The following is a 22,687-nucleotide window of genomic DNA, read 5'->3' as shown; positions in this document are numbered from 1 at the left end:
ACGAAGCTGAAAAACCAAGAATAACTCCAAGCAGCCTGACCTGAAAAGCCAGGCTCTCAGCCACCAACCTTAGAGAAGCAACAAAAGATAACTGAAATGAACTGTGCAAACAGAAGTGCACAATAATATAGTTCAGACAGGGGGAGGAAGACAAAAACGCCAGTGTCAATGGGATTCCTCTGTATCATGTGACGATTGCCAACCTGGTAAATTTACTAACTTATTGAAGAAGACATTCACCTTTCACTCTCTTCTTCCTTCCTTATTACATCCATACAGCAAACATTTATTTAGTGAAACAGTGAGAATCAACAAGCGCGGGGGGTATTCATTTTTGTTGTTTGTTTTTTGTTTGTTTGTTTGTTTTGTTTTTGCTAAAGGATATAGTCCATTGAGGAAGTAAGTTTTAAAACAAAAACTACTTGAGAATAATAGGAATTCTGCAAAAGTATGACTTCCCTGAGAAAGCAACACATCAGTGGAGACTGTCAGGGTGAGAATTACACGGGTAGGGGAGAATCAAAGTGCAATCTGGGGAGGCAGAACAGTGGTGAAGTGACTGGGACTTCCCAAGAAATAGTGAGACTGGAAAGAAGTGACGAAGAACTAAGTATTTTTGTATAATTAAACCTTGGATGCCTTTCATTTCATCCTTTATATATTTTAAGAACAAGTGCGTTTGTCAAGGACTATTTCAATGCCAATCTCATTTCTTAAAATTTTCTTGAAGTTATGGTTATTTCTCCTGAAAATTCCCATAGCAGTTTGATTATATTCATATTCTAGCATTATAGCATTCTAGCATAATATTCCAAATGGGATGATTTTATCATCTATATTGAGCCATAAAATATAAGACAATCTCTTACTTTTTCAGATAAGTGATCACTAAATATTTATTGAACAGAAGAAAAATATATTAAAAAATTTAATGAAAGACAAAATTTGGGAAATTTTTTTTCGAAATTTGTATGTATGATAGTACACTGAAACTAAGAGTTAAATTTAAATCTCACTTTTATACCTCATTCTAAACAATAAATTATTCATTCAACAGGTGTTTGCTAAATTCCTGCTATCTAGAAATGAATCTGCTAGGGAAACAAATCTAGAATATTTGCTTTCTGAACCAGCCATTCTACAATGCAAAATACACACACACACACACACAAAGTGTTTCAACTTGAAGCTTGCCCATGGCTGTGAGTCAGAAAGCGCAGCAGAAGACAGCAGTGCCCAACTGCATGATAATGGATCCTGTTCCTGCTTGGTAGTGTATAATTTTTTAACTCAACTGCTGTTCTCCACACAATCATATCTCTTCTTTTGAAACCAAAGATACTCACCTTCTATGGAAGAATCAGCATTAATATAAGCCACACCACGTTCTTGAAGAAGTCTGGAATTCTCCTTTAAAAACAACAAGAAGTATAAATAAAAGTGTAACCTACTTGCTCCTTCCAGACTGTACATCAACATCTACTGTATACTGATTTCTAATGTATGCTGATCCATATTAACCAGAAATTTGGCACTGAAGAATGAAATGAGAAATTAGCTTGAAAGAATTTCAGAAGCAAGCAAAACATCTGAAAGACTAACACATACGGTGGAAACCGTCCATATATGTGTGGTATATGAAATAGGAATTAATTTCTTAACCACATTCTATCTTTCAAATTGTTGTCTTAGTGCAAATGAATGACCTAAGAGACATTCCGTTAAGCATTTCCACAAACACCCCATTAGCAAAACAGATAAAATGCCTAACTTTAAAAAAATTAGCTAGTTCCAATTTATATACACAAAATGTATGAATAATCAAGTCAAGTTCTCCTTTAGGCTGGCACCACCTATTGGTGATAACTGATAACATCCCATTTAGAACATGGTCCATAAGCAGAGCAATGTTTCTCTGCAGTGTCAAAACAAACGGTGTCTCTAAAATAATGCAATTTACTAGGCACTATCACTGTAATAAAATCTTAAACCTATACGTTAAAAATTGAAAATCTTTATGTTCTTCCTAACATCAGCCAGGTCTAGAAGAGCAATCTCTTTAACAACAACAAAAAATTACTGTGCTCCATATGGTATCTAGAATGTAATAGGAGATAAGTAAATATTTATAAAGGCAAATAAGCTAAGAGAATAAACATTAGGTTCACATAGATATTTACTTAACAGCTATGCTTATAATGCACACAACCAAAAATATATGCAGATTAAATAATATGTCATTGGCCGTAATAAATGTGTTGTGGTATGACTTTGTCTTACTTTAAGCATGACTTTACATAGAATAAATCACTACCACATGAAGAATATGAAGATGAAAAATGTATCATTTTACAAACTCAAAGTGGGTATTTAAGTGCGCTTTGCTTTAGCAGCGATCTGGGGAACATAACACAATTATAACAAAAACTAATTATACATTGATATTTGGTGTTTATTATATTTATATTTTTGCCCTCGCATTCCTAGAAAACAAAGATAAATTAATTTTGAGAAGTCATAGTAAGTGGTTATTAAAAATTTCAACCACAACAATTTTTAGGGTATAAAAAATGCATTGTAGATTGTTGAACAAGAATATGTTGCTTCAGATTTCTTGGAAAAGCTGTGATCATCTTCTCAGTGGATTCACTGATTTTAAAATGCTTGAGGATGAAGTTCTAACTGCTTTCTTATTAGGAAAACTTGCCTTCTACCAAATTATCAACTAACCTCTGCCCACTCAGTAGAACCAAGAAGACCAAATTCTTCTGCATCCCAACTTGCAAACAAAACCGTTCGTCGAGGTCTCCACCCTAAAATATATGTGTACATACATATAAATGCAGGGGGAAAAGCATAACATATCTAGGACATCACCAAGCCCAAGTGAAAAAGGAAAAGCTCCACTGATGTTTTGGGAAAATGGGACTGTGATAAGAGCCCCTAATTAATTTCTTTTTGTAGAATTTTAAAGCTGATAAAATTAAAGCTCATGATTTTGACATAAGCACAAAAATCATTGATGATCTGAATTTGTCTATTGTGAATAAAGAAACTGCTGGATTCTGTTAGTATCTGAGAGCAGATATAGATTCTTTGAGAGTTCTTCCTTGTTCTTCTGACATCACATGACCAATAATTTGATGTGAGCTGGTTGTATGATCTTACTTTATTCTCTGCTAGAATTAGCCAACAGGGACTCAATTAGTAACAGCAATTCATGCTGTTGCTGAAAACTACATAATTTGCCAGGAAGGTCATGTGACTTGAAGGGTATAGACATTGACCTTGGATCTACAGAAAGATCTCATTTCAAATCCTGCTTCTCTCACTGGCAGTGGCCAAGAGAATATCCTTAGGCTCCATTTCCTTATCTGTGTACCAAAATAACAAAAATGAAGATACTAATTAACTTCATGTAAGATGTCATTATTTTAGTAACTATTCTAATTTTCATTAGAAGATTCTATTTAAAAGATTAAAATGACCTGAATTGACCTAATTTCTGGAATACTAAGTCACTGCTGAGAATAAGAATGCAGATGCCATATTTCCAACCAAATTCTGTGAGGTAGACAGACTAGTTCGTTCCTTCCTTCCTTCCTTCCTTCCTTCTCCTTTTCTTTCTTTCTTCCTTTTTTCTTTCTTTCTTCCTTCCTTCCTCTTTCCTCCTTTCTTTTATTGTCTTTCTTTCCTTCTTTCAATATTTATTAATTTGTAAAACACACTTAGAGGCACACGGAGAGAGACAGGAAGAGAGAAAGAGGTTTATTTGCTGGTATACTTCCCAGCTAGTGGAATGACACGGACTGAGCCATGCTGAAGTCAGGAGCCAGGCAATTCATCAGGATCTCCTACATGGGTGGCAGGGAACCGAGCATTTAAGCATTTCCCGCTATTTCTTTCAGGGCAACAGAAGGGAGCTGGATCAAAAGTAGAGCCTCTGGGACAGGAACCCATATGAGGTGCTGGCATCAGAAGTGGCAGCTTTACGCACAGCACCTTAAAGCTAATCACAGACTACTATTTTTCTGACTAGATCTTATGCCCTTTGCTACCCTGTAAACCTAACATGAGGTGTAAGTTCCAAAGAGTGCCAGATAATTCTGCTTATAGCTCTCTGACCTAAAAGTTTTGACTAAGGGCCAAATTCTAGCATGTCTTATCCAGAGCAAAACACATTTTTTGCTTAGTTTTCAATGGAAACCAATAGCATGAAATGACTTTATTTCAGATATATTCTGAAGCAGCATATAAATTCCCAGAAGTGTTATATAAATATCCCCAAAACAAAATAAGTATGCAATTGCCATTTCTACAAAATTCATTGAGGCCCAAGGCAATCAGTCTTTTTACCATTGGTTTATTTTACCTTTCTTTTTCAGGGTTGCAAAGCTCCTCACAATTTCATGAACAACAGCAGCTCCACTCTGAGGATCAATGCCCCCAAACACCCACGAGTCTCGATGACCTCCGAGAATGACGTATCTGTCTAGAAAGCATCACCGGGAGATTATCTGTCACTTGAGGTGAATAATAGAGCAAGTTGCACACGACTCAATATCATCTGAACACACAGTATTCAAAAAGACATCACAAGGTTGCTGGAGACTTGTGCAGATAGGGCATTCCTGATTTTTCTATGTATTTCCTCAAGTGGCAGGCAGGGTAAATGTTGTAAGCAAATAAGCTTCAACAATTACTGTAATAACAGGTGTACAAAAATTACCTTTTCCATATATTAACACTCTTCAAAACACTTCTTCCATCATACCACTCTTTCCAATATTTTCAGAGTAAAGTAGCAGAGTAAATACATAGCAGGTTCTCCATTTTCTACTCTCACTTTACTTTGAATGTACAACTCACAGATGTCATACCTCAGCAGACCTTTTCTCTACCTATCCAGTGCACAACATAATCTCTTTAAACTAACGAAGTGCGTGTCACGCTTAAACATATGCCTCCCTCCAAAACCATGAGCTCTTTGTCTCTAATCTGCTATTGTTGCATTTTATTTATTTTTATTTTTTCCAAATATTTGCATCATCGATGCTTAGCACAGATTCTATACAAGGTAGATATTCAGATTCAATAATCAGCATCCACTTATATGTTATTTGGTGCTTAATCCCAAGATTCTTGATCCCAAAGGGTAGGAACTAAGCTCTACTAAGAAGCTATTGCCATCTAATGGTAAGTATTTTGGTAAGAAATACATTACCTAGTGCTTTTGAAATAACTGAAATATAATGAAACAAAACTATGTAATAAAATGGATTAAGCACCAGGTTATCTAAAATACTTTGGAAATTCTATGCTTATAAATTTCATCAATGACTATTTCTCCTCACACGTATGGTAAATAAATCCAGGCAACTGAAAGAAAACATCTCAAGGCTATCTTTTCTTGTCCTCCCTCTTTTAATGTTCCTTTAACAGAATCATGTTGTATATCACTCACCTTAGTGAGTTTGCCCAGTTTCAGCCCAAATGTTTACTGTTCCTCACACACCATGAATAGAATTCCGTATTTATCTACTTTGTATTCAAGTATATTTCACTAAGGCAGAGTTGCTTTTTTTACTCCCCTTACATTTCTGCAGTTCATAGCAGGAACAAGACATGGCACGTAAGAATTGCGCAGTTAGCATTTGCCAAGCAAACGATTCCTTTACCTGGTTCCACTGCTCCTCTCAGAGTACCGATCACATTGTAAATTGCTGTCACCTTGCTGACAGAATGGATTTGCATCTTGATCTTTCTAATGCAAAGACAAAGGATACATTCTAAACAAATCATTGCTAGATTATTGCCACAATTTTTAAACATTGCATTATTATTTACAGATTTCTGATTATATATGCAAACATCACCTTGCCCAATCATGGGATTTTCTGTTCTGATACTAAATAAATTTTTTTTCCATCATCCTCTATAATTGTTTATTTTTTTAAATTTCCCCAAAGTAGGAAAAAAATTAAAATAGCTTAACTGTGTAGAAAAATTTCCAGCAAAGCCAGGTCCAACATTATAGGGCACATTCAGACCTCCTTTCCAGCTGCTCTCCGGTGGTGGCAGGCCCCCCATATTTCTGTTTGATATAAAGAAAATGTTATCAACTGAAGGAAAACATTAAAGTAACAAGTTAAAATGTCAACCAACTCACTATACTAGGCATCACTTCATAAGTACTAAAATGCGTCAAGGAGAGTGCACTGTGTCGTGTATATTTATTGTCATTCAATCTTCTCTACAGCTCCCACGATGTGTTATTACTTCACAAACAAGAAGCACAAAGCTAAGAGTGGTTAGGTAACAGATCCAAAGTTATATGACTGGTAAATATACACCTCAGACTCAAATTACTGAGAATTTATTGATAAGAATGAAGTCTCTGTGCAATTCACACTTTCACAGTGCTTGAAAAATATAAATCAGTCCACAAATATTTCCTGAATGAATGAATGAATGAATGCGCTGAGGAAAGTCCTTAATGGTCTCCTGAGCAGTGTTATAAGAATGAGGCGATGATCAGTAGAGATGCCCTACAAATGCTCGTGCTGTGGAGCAGAAAAATGAAGAACATTTAACGTAGCTATTTTGTACAGCAGACATGAGTTTAGGTCCTCCCTCTATCATTTACCCCATGAACTTTTGTTTCCTCTTTTGGAAAACAAGTACCAAAACACTAAGATATAGTTGACTTATGAATTAGTTGAGAACATGAATATAAATCATTAAGCACAATAGCTAGTGCTAGAACATCATGAGCAGCCCATGTGTGATAGGAGCTATTCCTAGTACCACTCTTGCTATCATTGATATCCTAGGAGTTACTCTAAGAGGCAAATTAAAACCACACAATCATTCTCCCTTGACATCAGCATAGAGATAAAGAAGAACAGTAGAGAACACACATGATGTTGTATTTTTCTTTCACTCAAGTCAGTATGCAATTTCATTTTAGTACAACTCACGTCCCATCAACTTTTTACTTAAGTTGCCACATATCATAGGATGTCTTATCTCTCTTTTTCACATGCACTTATCAAGAAAATTCCATTTCATGATACATTTCATTTGCAAAACACTATCTTTTCTAATTACTATATACTGTTTTTTTTTAAAGATTTATTCACTTTATTACAGTCAGATATACAGAGAAGAGGAGAGACAGAGAGGAAGATCTTCCGTCCGATGATTCACTCCCCAAGTGAGCTGCAACAGCCGGTGCTCGCCAATCCGATGCCAGGAACCAGGAACCTCTTCCAGGTCTCCCACACGGGTGCACGGTCCCAATGCATTGGGCGGTCATCGACTGCTTTCCCAGGCCACAAGCAGGGAGCTGGATGGGAAGTGGAGCTGCTGGGATTAGAACCGGCGCCCATATGGGATCCCAGGGCACTCAAGGCCAGGACTTTAGCCGCTAGGCCACGCTGCCGGGCCCACTATATACTGTTAAATTGCTAATTATTTATGAGAATTCACTGAGTTAATTTTCTGGGACAATTATTATGCTCCATAGAGAGACGTGCAGAGGCAGTAACTCTTCTCAGTGAAATACCTAACTAAATGACATGTTCTTTAGGAAACATTATCAAAACTAAATCCCACTTATGTATAATTTTTCCCCATGCTTTGGAATGGGTGGATGGTAAAATAGAAAGTGATTATTTGTAACTATGTAGTTTTGAATATAAAATTCACATTTTCATAGAAATTATGGAATCAATAGTGATTGCATTTATAAATAATTATAGAAGATGACTTAAAAAACGTGAGATAACCTGCATTTTGTAATTTTTTTTTTTAGCTATAAAATTCTACTACATATTTCAGTCACAACTGATGTTGACTCAGTTAATACCACAACAGGTGGTGGACACACTCAAAAAATTTTTACTTCTGATTCCATATAATTTTATACATTTTTTAACTAGAAAGATAATACAAGTTCACTTTTTAAATTTCTATATTACTGGGACAATACTATAGCTACAATATTAAAATCTGATTCTTTCTTACATAATATTATTTCACAAACATGTTTCCATATCACTAAATATTCCTATACACCGAATACTTACATGATTTCAAATATTTTCAGAGTCAGTAATGTCTTTGACTACTTATCCATTATTGAAGATTGGTACTGCTTATAATTTTCCACCGTTACGAGTAATGCTAAAATCACTTTCATCTCTTAAACATTTGTAAGTACTTAGACTTTATTTATAAATATGTTTAGGCAAAAGAAAGACCATGGCACTTTACCATTGTGGTAAAATAAGAGCCCTCCCCCCCGCCCCCGCAAAAAAAGAAGACCAGGATTTTTCTTTAACCTTCCCTGGAATGGAACAGATACTCCAATTCTCTGGATGTCAGGCTCCTGACCTATAAAAACGGACACCCTGCACTAAGTCACAAAATGCCTTTCTCATAAACGCCAGAATAAAATAAGAATGTTTTGATCCCAAAGAATAAAAGGTACTAACTGTTCAACTACCTTTGTCTCTTCTCACCTCATTTCCAGAAAAGCCAATGTCCTCACCCTTTGTAAGGAATAGAAAAGAAAAATCAAGCAGATGGAAGAAAGCAGGGTCGTAATGGAGAAAATATTCCAATGCCAGGTAAAAAAGTAATGAGTAGGGAGAAGCTTTAATAACGCAGAGTAAGCAAAATGACAACAAAACGGAAGATGCTCTCACAGTGTGTTTTTCTGGGTCCTCCAAAAAATGAATCATGAGAAAAATTCGTGAGTAAAAGATGCATCAGAGGGAAAAATCTGTCAAAGAAATAAAGAGGGAGCTAACAAGGGCTTAGAAGGCTGTCAGCACTGTGGGTACAGAATCTCCCATCACAGGGTCATCAGAGAGTCGCAGAGCTGCAGTCCAATATCAGTGTTCTGGGCCTCCTGCGAACAGGCCAGTCATCCTGAGACACCCTGGAGCATTTGCGGGAAGTATGGCCTGGACACAAACAGGGTGACAGCTCTCAAAGCGCAGTGATTGGGACAGCTGAACAATTAGACTCTCTGCAGCTGGAGATCTATAAGACTGATTTTCACATCTGTGATATACTGTATATCCACACATCAATTCCAGAATACAAGTACTTTTCTAAAATAAAAATAAAATTTTAACTTTCATCCACCTTAGAGAACAGTAGCATCAAATATTAAAGCCAAAAATGTCAACATTTGACAAGTGCTAGTAATGAGAAATATTCCAACAGTTATCTCCTGGTTTCTTACACACTTACTCGAGGAGTTTCTGGGCATCATTGTATCCAATCGGATGAACAGGAATACTTGGTATCCCAACAGCTTCTGACATTGCACGCCTATAAGCATATTCTGAAAGAAAAAAAGATGAATATACTTCCAATATAAACTAAATCCCTCTCCACACAATCATCTGTAACTCACATTAAATGCATCGTTTCTCATATATTACAATCATTAAACTAAAACAAGCGATAATTCCAAATGTTATCAAGAATATGAAATAACTGAGACTTTTATCCATTACTTTTGAGTCTAAAATTACACAATGACTTAGGATAACTTTTTTTGGAACTAATAGAAATGTGTTCTTACCACAGCAATTCTAATCCTAGATATTTACTCAAGAAAGAGGATCTGTATAAAATTGTTTGTTTGTCACTTTTATAGTAGCCATCAGACTTCGGGAAACTGGAGCACACAAAGATAGTCTATACTACAGCCATATGACAGGATGATCTTCAACAACGAAAAGGAACAAACTGCTGATACACACAATAAAATGAGTATCAAAAAGCACTAAACTGAGGGAAAGCATGTCCTACTGCCTGTATTCACCAGGCCTACTAATCGATGGTGCTATATATTAGAAAGCAGTTGCTTCTGAGGATATTTGTTAACATTTTATTTCGGGATAGTCCTTAAGTTTATAGAACAAAAATTGTGACATAGTAATACAATAGGATTCCACATATTTCTCACTTTATTGGAAAACTGACAAACAAAAAATTTTCTCTTATGGGTGACACATGTAGACAACTTTCAAACTTTGTGGAACTATGTGTGTAAGACCTCTGCATCTGATTGTATGTAAGCTCTATTTTATAATAAGACTATATATTCTGCTATTTCTTCAAGGGAAAAAATACAGAATTTTTCATTTTTCTCTCCCAGCTTTTAAACTGTTAATAAAGTAACTGAAGGGCCCGGCACAGTAGCCTAGCAGCTAAAGTCCTAACATTGAACACGCCGGGATCCCATATGGGCACCGATTCTAATTCCGGTGACCTCGCTTCCAATCCAGTTCCCTGCTTGTGGACTGGGAAAGCAGTGGAGGACGGGCCAACGTCTTGGGATCCTGCACTGTGTGGGAGACCTGGAGGAAGCTCTGGGCTCCTGGCTTCAGATCAACTCAGTTCCAGCCATTGTGGCTGCTTGGGAAGTTAATCAATGGACAGAAGATCTTCCTCTCTGTTTCTCTGCTCTGTATATCAGACTTCTAATAAAAATAAAATAACTCTTAACAAAAAAAAAAAAAAGAAAGAAAGAAACTGACTACTGTAAAAGTTTATTCTTTTGGGCCTGGCACCGTAGCCTAGCGGCTAAAGTCCTCTCCTTGAACACCCCAGGATCCCATATGGGTGCTGGTTCTAATCCCGGCAGCTCCACTTCCCATCCAGCTCCCTGCTTGTGGCCTGGGAAAGCAGTTGAGGACGGCCCAAAGCTTTGGGACCGTGCACCCGTGTGGGAGACCCAGAAGAGGTTCCTGGCTCCTGGCTTCGGATTGGCTCAGCTCCAGCCATTGTGCTCACTTGGGGAGTGAATCATCAGACGGAAGATCTTCCTCTCTGTCTTTCCTCTTCTCTGTATATCTGACTTTGTAATAAAAATAAATAAATCTTTAAAAAGTTTATTCTTTTATTGTTAGAATGCTTTAATGATTTATATCATGGGAGATTTTCAAATTATCCAGATCATTAAACTTTGGATAACTAGTTCTATTCTGATTATGCTAGAAATGTTCTAAAGTAACACATACAGTGAATTGAAGAGAAAAATGAGAATACAAAAAAGTAATGCCATAAATATTAGCCTCATAAGCATGCCACCAGTTTTCTTTCCAAATTCTTTTTCAATTTGAAAATCTGTATGGAAACATTCATTAATCTGTCTTTAAATGCCCTGTTTTAGCATTCTACAACTTACAAGCTTGGGAAAAGTTGCATTTTTATTCAAGACTTGAGAAGGAGGAAATGAAGTAAATTTCATGTAGATTTATATGATTTTGTTATAGGGTAGTGACTATTGCTGAAAATAAATAAGAGGAACTGGTACTATCACGTAGTGCGTAATGCCATGCCAGCATCCCATATGAGCACTGGTTGAGTCCCAGCTACTCTACTTCCCGTCCAGCTCCCTGCTAATACCCCTGTGGAAGCAGTGGAAGATGACCTGAGCCCTTGGGCTGCTGCATGAGTGGGAGAACCTGAAGGAAGTTCTGGGCTGCTGGCGTCCATCTGATCCGTCCCAGGCTATTGAGGAGTGACCAAGCTGACGGAAGATTTGTCATGTCTTCTCCTTCCCTCCATCCCTCTTTCTTTTTTTTTCTATTCTTTTCTATTTTCTATCCTTTTCTTTTTCTTTTTTTCATTCTTTCTCTTTTGCTTTCCTCTTGCTCATTTGCTCTCACTCTCTGTCTCTCCGTTTGTGTGTATCTCCTTCTGTAACTCTTTCAAATAAATATTTTTTATTAAAATATCAAATAACATTCTATATTGGAATTATGTACAAAGATAAAATATATAAACAGATGACGAATAGAAAGTATTTAAGGCAGCTATTTAATTCAAATTATACTGCTTTAGTTAGTTTTCAAAAACAATGCAAACTAATCAGAGGGTTTTTTTAAACATCATGGGTTGTTGAGTTTATTCAGTTAATTTTGCCTTATCATTACATAATGACAGCAGAGCATGCAACAGAAAAATCACTGCGTGGGCTCTGACATCCACAATGTCTGAATTTGCACCTGCTCCTGAATTTGCGGGTGGTGATCTTTGACTAAATATTTCTATGCTCACTTTCCCCTCCTGTGAAACAGAGATAATAATAGCACCTAATTTATAGCGTTGTTAAGGCACATACGGTGCTGGCTCATAGAAAACCAACTTGACGGTTATCACTGTATTCTTTCTAGAGCAGTGAAGCAATGCATCTATCCTGGGTTTGGAATTCCAAACATGCCACGTCACAAACTGATGGAGCTTCTGTTCTTCCTTCCTTCATTCACAACTCGAAAATCTAAGACTCAGTGAAAGTCATATATTTAGCAGCAATATACCTGGTAACAAAGTTTGATCTGACCTGAACTCATTGTACAGAAAAATCTGACTTGAGTCTTCATATAACTTATTTATTTGTTACTTACTATGAGCACATTTTGCTGTAAACGCATTTACATGTTTTGTTCTGCATTCTGTCCTAGCCCTCTGTGTATTACACAATAGGTGACAAGCATGTGTATATCATCTTACATTTTATTATTATTTTATAAATATACATTTTATTATTATTATTTTAAATTATTTTTGTTTTTGACTTTTTAAAACTTTTAGTTTTTAACATGTTCAACATAGTTTATGGATACAAATTTAAAAGTATAAAGATATTGCTTTTTAAATATATGAGAAAACTTTAATTACAAAACCCATTAGGTCCAATGGTTTCAAACAAGGAGCATGGAACATGAATCCATCATTTTCAGAGTTCAAAACTCTTTTGTTCTTGGATGCAAATGAAAAAAGCAAAGAATATACTTAGTTCATTTTGTTAAAATAAAGTCATCAGTTAAAGCACTTAACAATGTTAAATTTCCTATAATGACCCCACTCACCGTTTGCTGGGTAACCTGGTGTCAGAGGGTCCCCTGCACCATTAAGGTTTAAGACATTTCCACGTTGGACACCACCTCCGGGGAGATTCCAGCCATCCGGATAGGCCTCCACCCCAGGAGCAAAATAGTCAGCAGGGTCTGAGTACAGAATGACCCCTATGGCCCCTGCCTGCTGGGCATTTTTCACCTGGAAAACACAGTATCTTTTTCTTACTTTCATTTAGTTTTCTCTACACTTGGTTTCATCCATGTGCAAAACTGCATTTAAATAAATAGTTGAGCTGTATCTTCCACACTCCATCATTCCATCTATAAGAAAGGACATCTCACAGAGCACCAGTTTTCTTTTTGCTACTCTAAGTTCTAAAAGTGGGTCAGCTGTCAGAGCTGCACATTGAGAACTTGCTGTTTCTCCTGCTAGCCGAGAAGCACAATAAACAGAGTCTACATGTCACACTCTTCCTTGCGTCACAACTAACAGCGCATATATTTGCAGTTTAACGTCACACAAAAGAGAGAATTGCACATATTAACAAATCCAGTGACACTATTTCCAAAACTGCCATTTTTAAATGCTTCTCTATTCTGATTATTAACAAAACACATTAAAGTTTAACTTGGTAAATATTTTGGAGGTAATAAGTAAAACAAAGATACTGAAAGTTATCAACAAGCTCAATGTATGTTTTATTAAAGGCTGTAGAAATAACTAACAGACACATCTTCTACACTGGCTGAAGTCCATGATGCAAAGTCAAACCATTGTCTACCACTAGCCACAATGTCCTGTCTGTAAGGTGGCCATGATACGGAATACAAGATTGTGGAACTCACAATGATTTAAGGGGACATTTCTACCCTTGCAAGACACATTACAACTTCTTATTTTGAGGATAAAAGAGAGTCTGTTCTGACCTTATTTCCTCTGAAAACCTTCCCATATCTGGCAATCACAATCTTCCCAGAGCAATTGATTTTCATGTCCCGCTCCAGTTTAAAGAAGTCTTCAGTCCTTGCATAGTTCACATACACTAGTTCACCCTGTTGAAATCAGGAAAGACTTGATGTAAGCCAAATACAACACAAAGTTTTTTTTTTTTTCTGCAAGAGGACTATTTGAAGGAAGAGATAAGAATATGAGATTCAAGGAAGAAATGAACTAAAATTGCAAAAGTAATTAGAAATACAAAAGCCACAGAAATTGAGTATTTTTTAAATCTGGTTCCCACCTAGTGACTGAAGAGCCAAGACTCACTGCCCCAGTAAATGGCACACATATGTAGATACTGCCGCATGCATGCTGAAGGAGTCCACGTTCCTTGTGTTAAGATCTTGGCTTACTTCAAGAGTGCATTCAGTGATAGTAGTTAACTGAGTGTTCACATTCACCAGGCTGGGGAAAATCACCTGCTTCATGATCTCCTCACAATAATTAACATGATGAGGTACAAGTTTTATAGCCTACTGAGTCCCAACATATTCATTTATTAAATGCCCTTTCGATAGATTAAGTTGGTAATAGTCCAATATTTTTTGTATACTTGGTTCTTAAATATTTTTAAAATGTACCAATTCATAAATTTTATGTTGACTGCTAATTTTTTAAAAAATATTTTATCTTTTTAATTGGAAAGGTAGCTATACAGAAAGAAGGAGAGATAAAGATCTTCTATCTGCTGGTTCACTTGCCAAATGGCCCAAACATCTGGAGCTGAGCTGATCCGACTAAGAGTCAAGAGCTTCCTGCAGGCCTCTCATGCAGGTACAGGGACCCAACGCTTTGGACAATCCTCTACTGCTTTCCCAGGTCGCAAGCAGGGAGCTGGAAGGGCCAGGGAGCATCCTAGGACAACAACCGGCATTGATAAGGGATCCTGGGCATACAAGAAGAGAATTTAGCCACTAGGCTATCACACCATGCCTGACTGCTGAATTTTTATGATACCTTTAAATATCTGCAAAAACATATTAAAGTTTTAGTTTACATAACCATGAATATAAATCCAAGGAATCAAATATTATACTTACAGCTCATTAGACATCATGCACTCAATTTCTGAATTAACTCTTTCTATAGTCAGAATTTTTTCTCCTTTAGCTTTTATTTTATGCCCCTTTCCTGCTGCCATTTTGCTCTAGAACAAATATGTTTTTTCTGCACATTGTGATGAGCTCTCCAGATGCTCCTGCCAGGCAGGACATTTGCTCTAGCTGCAGGAAAGGCTTGCTGCAGACAGCCTTCAGGGACCAACCCCTTCAGAGCCCGTCTCCACTACAGCCACTGGTAGTGGAGATTTGCCACTGGTCACACCACTTCACAGAATTCCACACACTCCTTGACTGATGGATTCAATAGTAAAAAGGCTTGGGCCAACCTGGTCAGTTCTAAGGAACTATTCTAGAACTCTGCACAGGGTCATTCAAGGTCATTGTCTGAGAGTTGGCCTTGCAATGTGACTTCTCCCTCTGCATAGTCTTCTTCCCCTCTCTCTATCATATTTATAATCCATAAGAAAAAGTCCTCAACTGCCATTTACTCAGCAAATTCCATTTCAGATTCCAATTCATAAAGTGTGGATATTCCTGAAGATCTTTTATTAGTCACTGTTGAGTTTGCTTAAATAAGTTTAAGTATGCAGGTATTTACATCAAATAATAAAAAAGATTAATATCCTAGAGCAAATTCTATGTGATAAAAAAAAGTTCTTCAAGCAGCAGATGTTATGGTACAGCATGTCGCTGCTTAGGATGTTTGCATCCCATACAGAAGTGCTAGTTTGAACCCTGGTTACTCCGCCAACAACCCTACTTCCTGCCAATGCTTCCTGGGAGGCAGAGATGATGAATCAGTTACTCGAGCCCCTCTGACACATGTGGGAGAACTGCAAGCAGTTCCCAGTTCCTACATTAGCCGAACCCAATCTTGGATGTTGGCAGCAAGTAGAAGACTTCATTCCCTGTTTGGCCTCTGTCTGTCTCTCTCTCTCTCTCTCTCTCTCTCTCTCCTTTTTCTCTCTGAGTCTCTATTTCTTTGCCATTAAATTGAATGAAATTACATACATGTTTTAGAAAGGAAATTATATAGGAACATGTTATAAAGAGATTTTCATAATTCAGAATGTTTTGAATAGTTAAAAACATGTCTTTCATTTAAAAATAAGGTGCCTTTCATTTGTAAGCTAAGAAGAAGTTATTAAACTAAGACAAAAACAACTATGAACAGATGTGCAGTTACAAAGTGCTCACAGGACCTCCCAGCAGGCTAATCTTCAGTTCTGTGAGAGAAGACACCGAGTGACCGATGATGTGGAGACAGATTTCCTTATAATGATCCTGTGCTTTCCCAGGGCAAGTCGTCATGATCTCCAGTTTAAAAATTTCAACCCAGACAATTCCCAAAACTTTTTTTCTCCCTACAGATTCAAAAGATCTCTCAGAATACATACACACACATATATATACATATATAGGTATGCATATATATACATACAATGTGGAGATATATGTATGCATATATACCAGATCTAAAATTTAGAGGTTTCCAATCTTACATTAACATACATCTGACAAAATTGTTGACATCCTTTTAACATATGCCATGCAGCATTCTAGCCAGCACAAAAATCTTTTTGAAAGAACTGACATTGGGCCTCGCGGTGTGGCCTAGCGGCTAAAGTCCTCGCCTTGAAAGCCCCGGGATCCCATATGGGCGCTGGTTCTAATCCCGGCAGCTCCACTTCCCATCCAGCTCCCTGCTTGTGGCCTGGGAAAGCAGTCGAGGACCGCCCAATGCATTGGGACCCTGCACCCGCGTGGGAGACCCGGAAGAGGTTCCAGGTTCCCGGCTTCAGATTGGCGCATACCGGCCCATTGCGGCTCAGTTGGGGAGTGAAACATTGGGTGGAAGATCTTCCTCTCTGTCTCTCCTCCTCTCTGTATATCCGGCTTTCCAATAATAATAAAAAAAAAATCTTTAAAAAAAAAGGAAAGAAAGAACTGACATTAATGTGGATAGAAGAAAGAGAACATAAAATTTTAACAACCAAGAAAATCATTTAATCTGTTAAAAGTTGACAGATGTTACAGAAAAAAAGGGGGGTTAGTACAATAAGGAAACAATAAACTAGCACTCAAAGTAGTGAAATTTCACATATTATGAGGAATGCAGGACCAACACTCTAGTTGAACTGGCTAATTCTCCACCTGCTAGTGCCAGCATTCCAACTGAGCACCAGTTTATGTCCTGGTTGCTCCACTTTCCATGCAACTCCCTGTTTATGAGCTAGGAAGGCAGAAAAGGATGGCTCAAGTCCTTGGGCTCATGAGCCCATGCAGAAGAGACTCCTGGGCTCCTGGATTCAGAATTGCCCAACTCCCCATTGTGGCCATTTGGGGAGCTAACCAATGAATGGCAGATTTCTCTGTAAATTTGCCTTTCAAATAAAAATAAATAAATCTAAAAGAAAGAAATGAAGGAAGGAGGGAAGGAAGGAAGGAAGGAAAGGAGGGAGAAAGAATGCTAGAATGAGGAATGCCTTACTGAGAAAGTTCCATTAGAATCTTTGCTTCTGTAACAGATTGCTTTCAGCTCTTGCATTCTTATCTAATGCAATAGCAATAGCACCTATGTATAGTTCACACTTGTTATCACTTTCTGGAACACATTTGCGTTCTATTTTAACTCCGGCTACAAATCATTAACCCATTTGATTTCAGAAAACAAAAATTAGAATAATGATACTATGTGAAATTTATCCTCAATAATATTACCTACTTTCAGGGATTGTCTGTGCTTCTAAATTGCAGCTATCTTTTGATAAAGCAGCAATCCTCACAAGTTATTATGAAGAATGGACTGGAAAAAACATTAGTTTTAAAATGACAGCCAACTTTGAAAACAAAAACAAGTGTGATAGATCTGCCCTTATAACACTTCTCAAATGCAAGCTGTGACTGTTACTTAGAAAAAAAAAAAAAGCTTTGTTTTCAGACAATGATTCTCAGTACAACTTACACTGCACCATTGTTCTGTGACTGTGGATAAATACAATCTTGCACTATTTGGCCTACATTTCCCCCCAATTCTTTCCAACTCCCATCTTCCTGTTTTGTTTTGTTTTTTTTTTTTTTTTTTGAGTAGAGACACAATTGTGAAATAAGACCTATGATTCTCAAAGCACAGCTCTATAAACCTAGGAACCAAGAAAACCTAGAACGCTATTAAAAGCACAAACTTTCATTCTCCATTCTAGACTCAGTGAAATTTAGGAATAGAAATCTGTTTTACAAGCTTGTTACAATGCATGTGAAGAGATGATTACACATATGGAGATTGTGCAAATTGCTAATGTAGAATCAGTCTAAAAAAGAGCCCAGTATTTCATCTTTCAGAGAATTCACACACAGATTAAAAGATTACTGAGAATGTAACACTTTACACACACATGCGGACACATGCAAGAGATTTTTCACTCTGCTGACAGAGTTGCAGAGAAGGCAGTGCAAGACACTAGCCAGAATACTCAATTGATACCTGACCATCAAAGACAAAACCATTTGGAATAATACATTACATTCTGCCTTTTCAAATTTAGCTTTCTCCCTTCTGAAATTTGAGTGTCTCCTCCAAACTTTGGGTGTGGAAACCTGAAGGCTAATGTGATAGCCTCAAGAGGTAGAGACCTCTATTTGATACATACTAGAGCTCCTACCTCCCTCATCGCAAGACCAAAGTCCTACCAAACAGTTCCCCAGGGTTACATTTGCTTGCTTTTCTGCTTTCGATTTTGTGAAGAACAAACATCCAATGAAGTCATAGAATCCCTCACCAGACCTGCCTTTGCCTTAACTTCTCACAAAGTACTTTTCTATCTTTTGTGAATTATCTAGTCCACGGCATTTTTCCCAGAAGCATAAATGAACCAAAACATTCATTACTGTGCAGGAACCAGAATGTATTTCAATGATACCCATCCAGTTTGGGTAAATCACATGAAATTTTCTAGAAAGGCCATTTATGCTTTTCATTGGGAAATGATGATAATTTCAGTAACCAGTATTTTACTCTCGGATAACATATACAATAATCATACAATGGAAATATCTTGGTAATAAAAAAGAACCAATGCCAAGCAAATGTGTATTCCCACAAACACTATGCTTACTGTAAGAAAGTAGATAAACTAATTCCAGTTAAAACGGCATACATACAGAAATCTACCAACAACACCTGCAGGTATGGATATGGGGGAAAAAAAGGTACCCTACTTCATTGTGGGTTGGAGTGTAAACTAGTGAAGCCACTGTGGAGTAAGTTTGGAGAGTGCTAAGACAACTGAAAATTGATCTACCATATGACCCAGTTATCCTACTCCTGAAAATACATCTAAAGGAAAGGTAATCTGGGTACGAGAAAGCAACCTGAATCCCTATATTTATAGCATCACAGTCGACAATGGTAAAGACATGGAACAACCCAGATGCCCGTTGAAAGAGAAATAGATAAAGATAATGTGATGTATCTATTCTGTGGAATACTACTCAGCCATTTGAAAGAATGAAATGCTACCATTTGCAACAAAATGGTTGGTCTCAAGTGTAGACTATTACACTCAGTGAAATAGGTCAATCCTCAAAGGACAAATACCATAGGTTCTCTCTGATATAGGCAATTTTCATGCAAAATATAAAACAAATAAATACATAGGTGAACAGTATCCACATATATTCTCATAGGTGAATTGTATAATGGGGAATAGCATACCAGGAAGTAAAAATACATTGTTATTTGCATCTCTATTCTCTAATAAAAGCTGGACTCCCAATGAAACTGTTAAATAAATCATGATAATTTTCCACCATTGCTTAAACCTACAATGCTGTGATACACTTAAATAGAAGAATGTTAAACTTGTAATTGTTACTGAGGGACTACACTATCGTAATAATATGGGAAGAAATTGTGGGAGGCGGACATAGGGAGCGAGGTAAGGAAAGGGGATCCCCTGTACCTATAAAACTGTATCATGGAAAATGATAGCAATAAAGTGTTTTAAAAAGAAACTAGGTATACAAAAATTATAAGTCACATGACTATAAATTTCTAGAATTAGCAAAGCTGAGAAATATAAAGAATGAGCCCCTCAGGGATATGTGGAATTGACTAAAAAGGTGTAAGGGAAATTTCTGAAGTGACAATCATATCCACACATTAATTAAGTTTAGAGTACACAGGTGCAGGCGTTGATTAAAAATCAGTAGGTATGGATTTGTGATGTATCCCTCTCATAGTAAGTTTTATTTTAAAATCATGGACAAACATAATATATCTTTTCTTACCCAGAAATTCTAGCTTGTTAGACATAGAAAAAGAACACATTTGGATGCCATAAAAATCTTTCTTTTAGCTGTTGCTTGCACATTGAGGTTAAGGAAGGCTTCTGTGTGTTATTTTTATTCTATCATATATTTACCTCTGGCATTCCTTGTGGGGAGAAAGCACTGAACGGTGGCACAATATCTGAAACGTTTTCATATCCTGGAGGAGGTGGTTCAAATAATGATGTGTTGAAAATCTGAAGAAACAAAAAGCAATGACAAATATAAGTCAAATATTAATTATCATACACAATAAGGGAAATGTATACTAGCTTTTTATTAGTAGAAGGTTAATTTATACTTTAATATTATAATGCACATCAGATATCCATATGCTAGAAGCTTTGAGGCCTAAGGAATTGAATAAATTTAGATCCTGTTCTCGAAATCTATTGAGTCAAAGCTAACGAAACAAGACGATGGGTGGTGCCATGATGTAAAGCTTCCTCCTCTAGTGCCAACATTCCATAGCAGCACCAGCTCAATTCCCAGCTATTCCACTGCCACTTCCACTCCCTGAGAATGCACCTGGGAAAACAGTGGAGGATGAAGCAAGTACTTCTTTGGCCCCTATACCCACATAGGAGATCCAAAAGAAGCTTCTGGCTCCTGGCTTCAGATTGGCCCAGTTCTGGCCATTGCTGCCATTTGGGGAGCGAATCAGAAGACACCAGTCTGTCTTCCTTATGTAAACCTGCCTTTCAATAAAAAGTAAATATTTTCTTAAAAAGAAAGAGAGAGAAAAAAAAGACAAATGAACATCAATAATGAGAAAAACAAGCACTACAGAAGTATGTGAATAAGGAACAGGTCAGAAGCGGTAATATGATCTCCAAAAGGAAGAAAAATGAGAGAAAAGCTGCATCATTAGTGAAGGATGATGGATAAATTGCTTTATAATTGTAGCATACAGCACAAGCTGGTGTAAATAAGGTGTAAGTAAATAGCTGCTTCAGAGAATGTAAGTAGTAGACTAAACTCATGAAAGAATCTGAGAAAAGCTATTAAAAATAGCTTTGATTTAACACGAGCATTTTAATAATAACCCCCAAATAAGAAGTGGCATTGTATAGTAACCTTAACTTTTTATTTTTGTGCTACCAGACACAGAATTAAACAACAAATTCACATCAATGAAAAATTATTTATTTGGGGGAATCCAGTATCTACATGTATTAAAGAAAAGCCACATCTAAACAAATGGAGGGACCATCACAGCACAGCAGTTGAAGTTATCACCTGAGACACAGGCATTCTCTGTGGTAGCACCAGCTCAAATTCTAACCTCTCCACTTCCCATCCACTCCCTCGCTAGTGCACCTGTGAGGGCAGCGAAGACGGCCTGGATGTTTGTGTTCTTGCCACTTGCTCAATCGAGTTCCAGGGTCCTGGTTTTGTCCTGGCCCAGCTCCAGTCCTCGGAGCCATTTGGGTGTGAACCAGCAAAAGGTTCTCTTTCTTTTTCTCTCAAACTCCCCCTCACCCACCTCTCCCATTCTCTTTACAATAAATAAAAAGGAATAGAAAACACTAAAAGATTATCTTTTAAGTGCATCATTGAATTCAAAAGATAAGTAAAGGAATACTCAGTCATTAAAAAGCAGCAGAAAAGTGGCAAGAAGGTAGTTATCTTGAGAGGTAGTTTCAAAAGTTCCTAGTAGATTTTTATTATCTTTTAACTCCATTTTTTCCCATGAACTCTTTGAAACTGCTATTTAATCAATAAGAATATTTCAAAACACATATGAACTCTTAAGTGAAAGGGATTGAAAGAGTCCTGAGAGGAATAAAAAGATGTTTTTATTATCTTTTATTATAAGATTATTTTTGCTATAAAATTTTAAAAATTATTTATCTTTTATTGTAAAAAATAAACCTAATGTATTAGAGTCAAACTGGAAAACACAACAGAAAGTCTGAAGCTAAAAGTCAGAGATTATACAAGATTACCCAACCCAGCTCTGAACACTCATTGCCAACCGTATTAGGATGCAGTAGATCCTAAGAGCGCATTGCTTTTGGATCTATGGAAGAAACTATCTCAGCTATCAATATGACAATATATAATCCCCAAATCTAAGTTATTTATGGAAATGGAGGTAAACATCAGCATAATTAACATATAATTGAATAACAATTGCCTCCAGAAATGGGAAAATAGAGTTACACAGACACTTTGGAAAACTATGCTGTTATTTATATATATATATAGGATAAAAATAAATGAAAAATGTAGAAAAAAATTAACAAGTCTTAGGTTTTTACTATCATTCAGGAAAATATCCAAAATGATTCACCTTTTTTTAAAAGGATTGAATAACTTCATAAATGCTTGTAATAAAAAAAGAGTTTACCTATATTGAAAAGAATTATTTGAGATATTACACTTGATGATTAAGGCACGCCAATTAT

At 36.8% G+C, this 22,687-nt stretch overlaps 1 protein-coding gene across 2 annotated transcripts in view; it reads right to left on the bottom strand.

The window, feature by feature from the left end:
- Positions 1–22,687, bottom strand: part of FOLH1 (folate hydrolase 1) — a 155,769-nt gene that overhangs the window by 12,394 nt on the left and 120,688 nt on the right. Inside the window, exons 2-10 of one of the 2 annotated variants that reach the window (XM_058663718.1) lie at positions 20,372–20,472; positions 13,815–13,940; positions 12,900–13,086; positions 9,265–9,358; positions 5,996–6,094; positions 5,679–5,764; positions 4,373–4,492; positions 2,731–2,813; positions 1,347–1,410 (exon numbers count right to left, since the gene is read on the bottom strand). In XM_058663718.1, coding sequence (XP_058519701.1) covers positions 1,347–1,410; positions 2,731–2,813; positions 4,373–4,492; positions 5,679–5,764; positions 5,996–6,094; positions 9,265–9,358; positions 12,900–13,086; positions 13,815–13,940; positions 20,372–20,380 — 868 coding nt within the window. In that variant the 5' untranslated portion in view covers positions 20,381–20,472. Of the gene's footprint in view, positions 1–1,346; positions 1,411–2,730; positions 2,814–4,372; positions 4,493–5,678; positions 5,765–5,995; positions 6,095–9,264; positions 9,359–12,899; positions 13,087–13,814; positions 13,941–20,371; positions 20,474–22,687 lie in introns of both variants that reach the window. The other variant, XM_058663717.1, reaches the window with a different exon arrangement.

Source organism: Ochotona princeps, chromosome 4 (assembly GCF_030435755.1).
Source record: "Ochotona princeps isolate mOchPri1 chromosome 4, mOchPri1.hap1, whole genome shotgun sequence".
In the NCBI taxonomy this organism is placed as follows: domain Eukaryota; kingdom Metazoa; phylum Chordata; class Mammalia; order Lagomorpha; family Ochotonidae; genus Ochotona; species Ochotona princeps.
The sequence above is the reverse complement of the archived record's forward strand: the minus strand, read 5'-3'. Positions and strand labels throughout refer to the sequence as shown.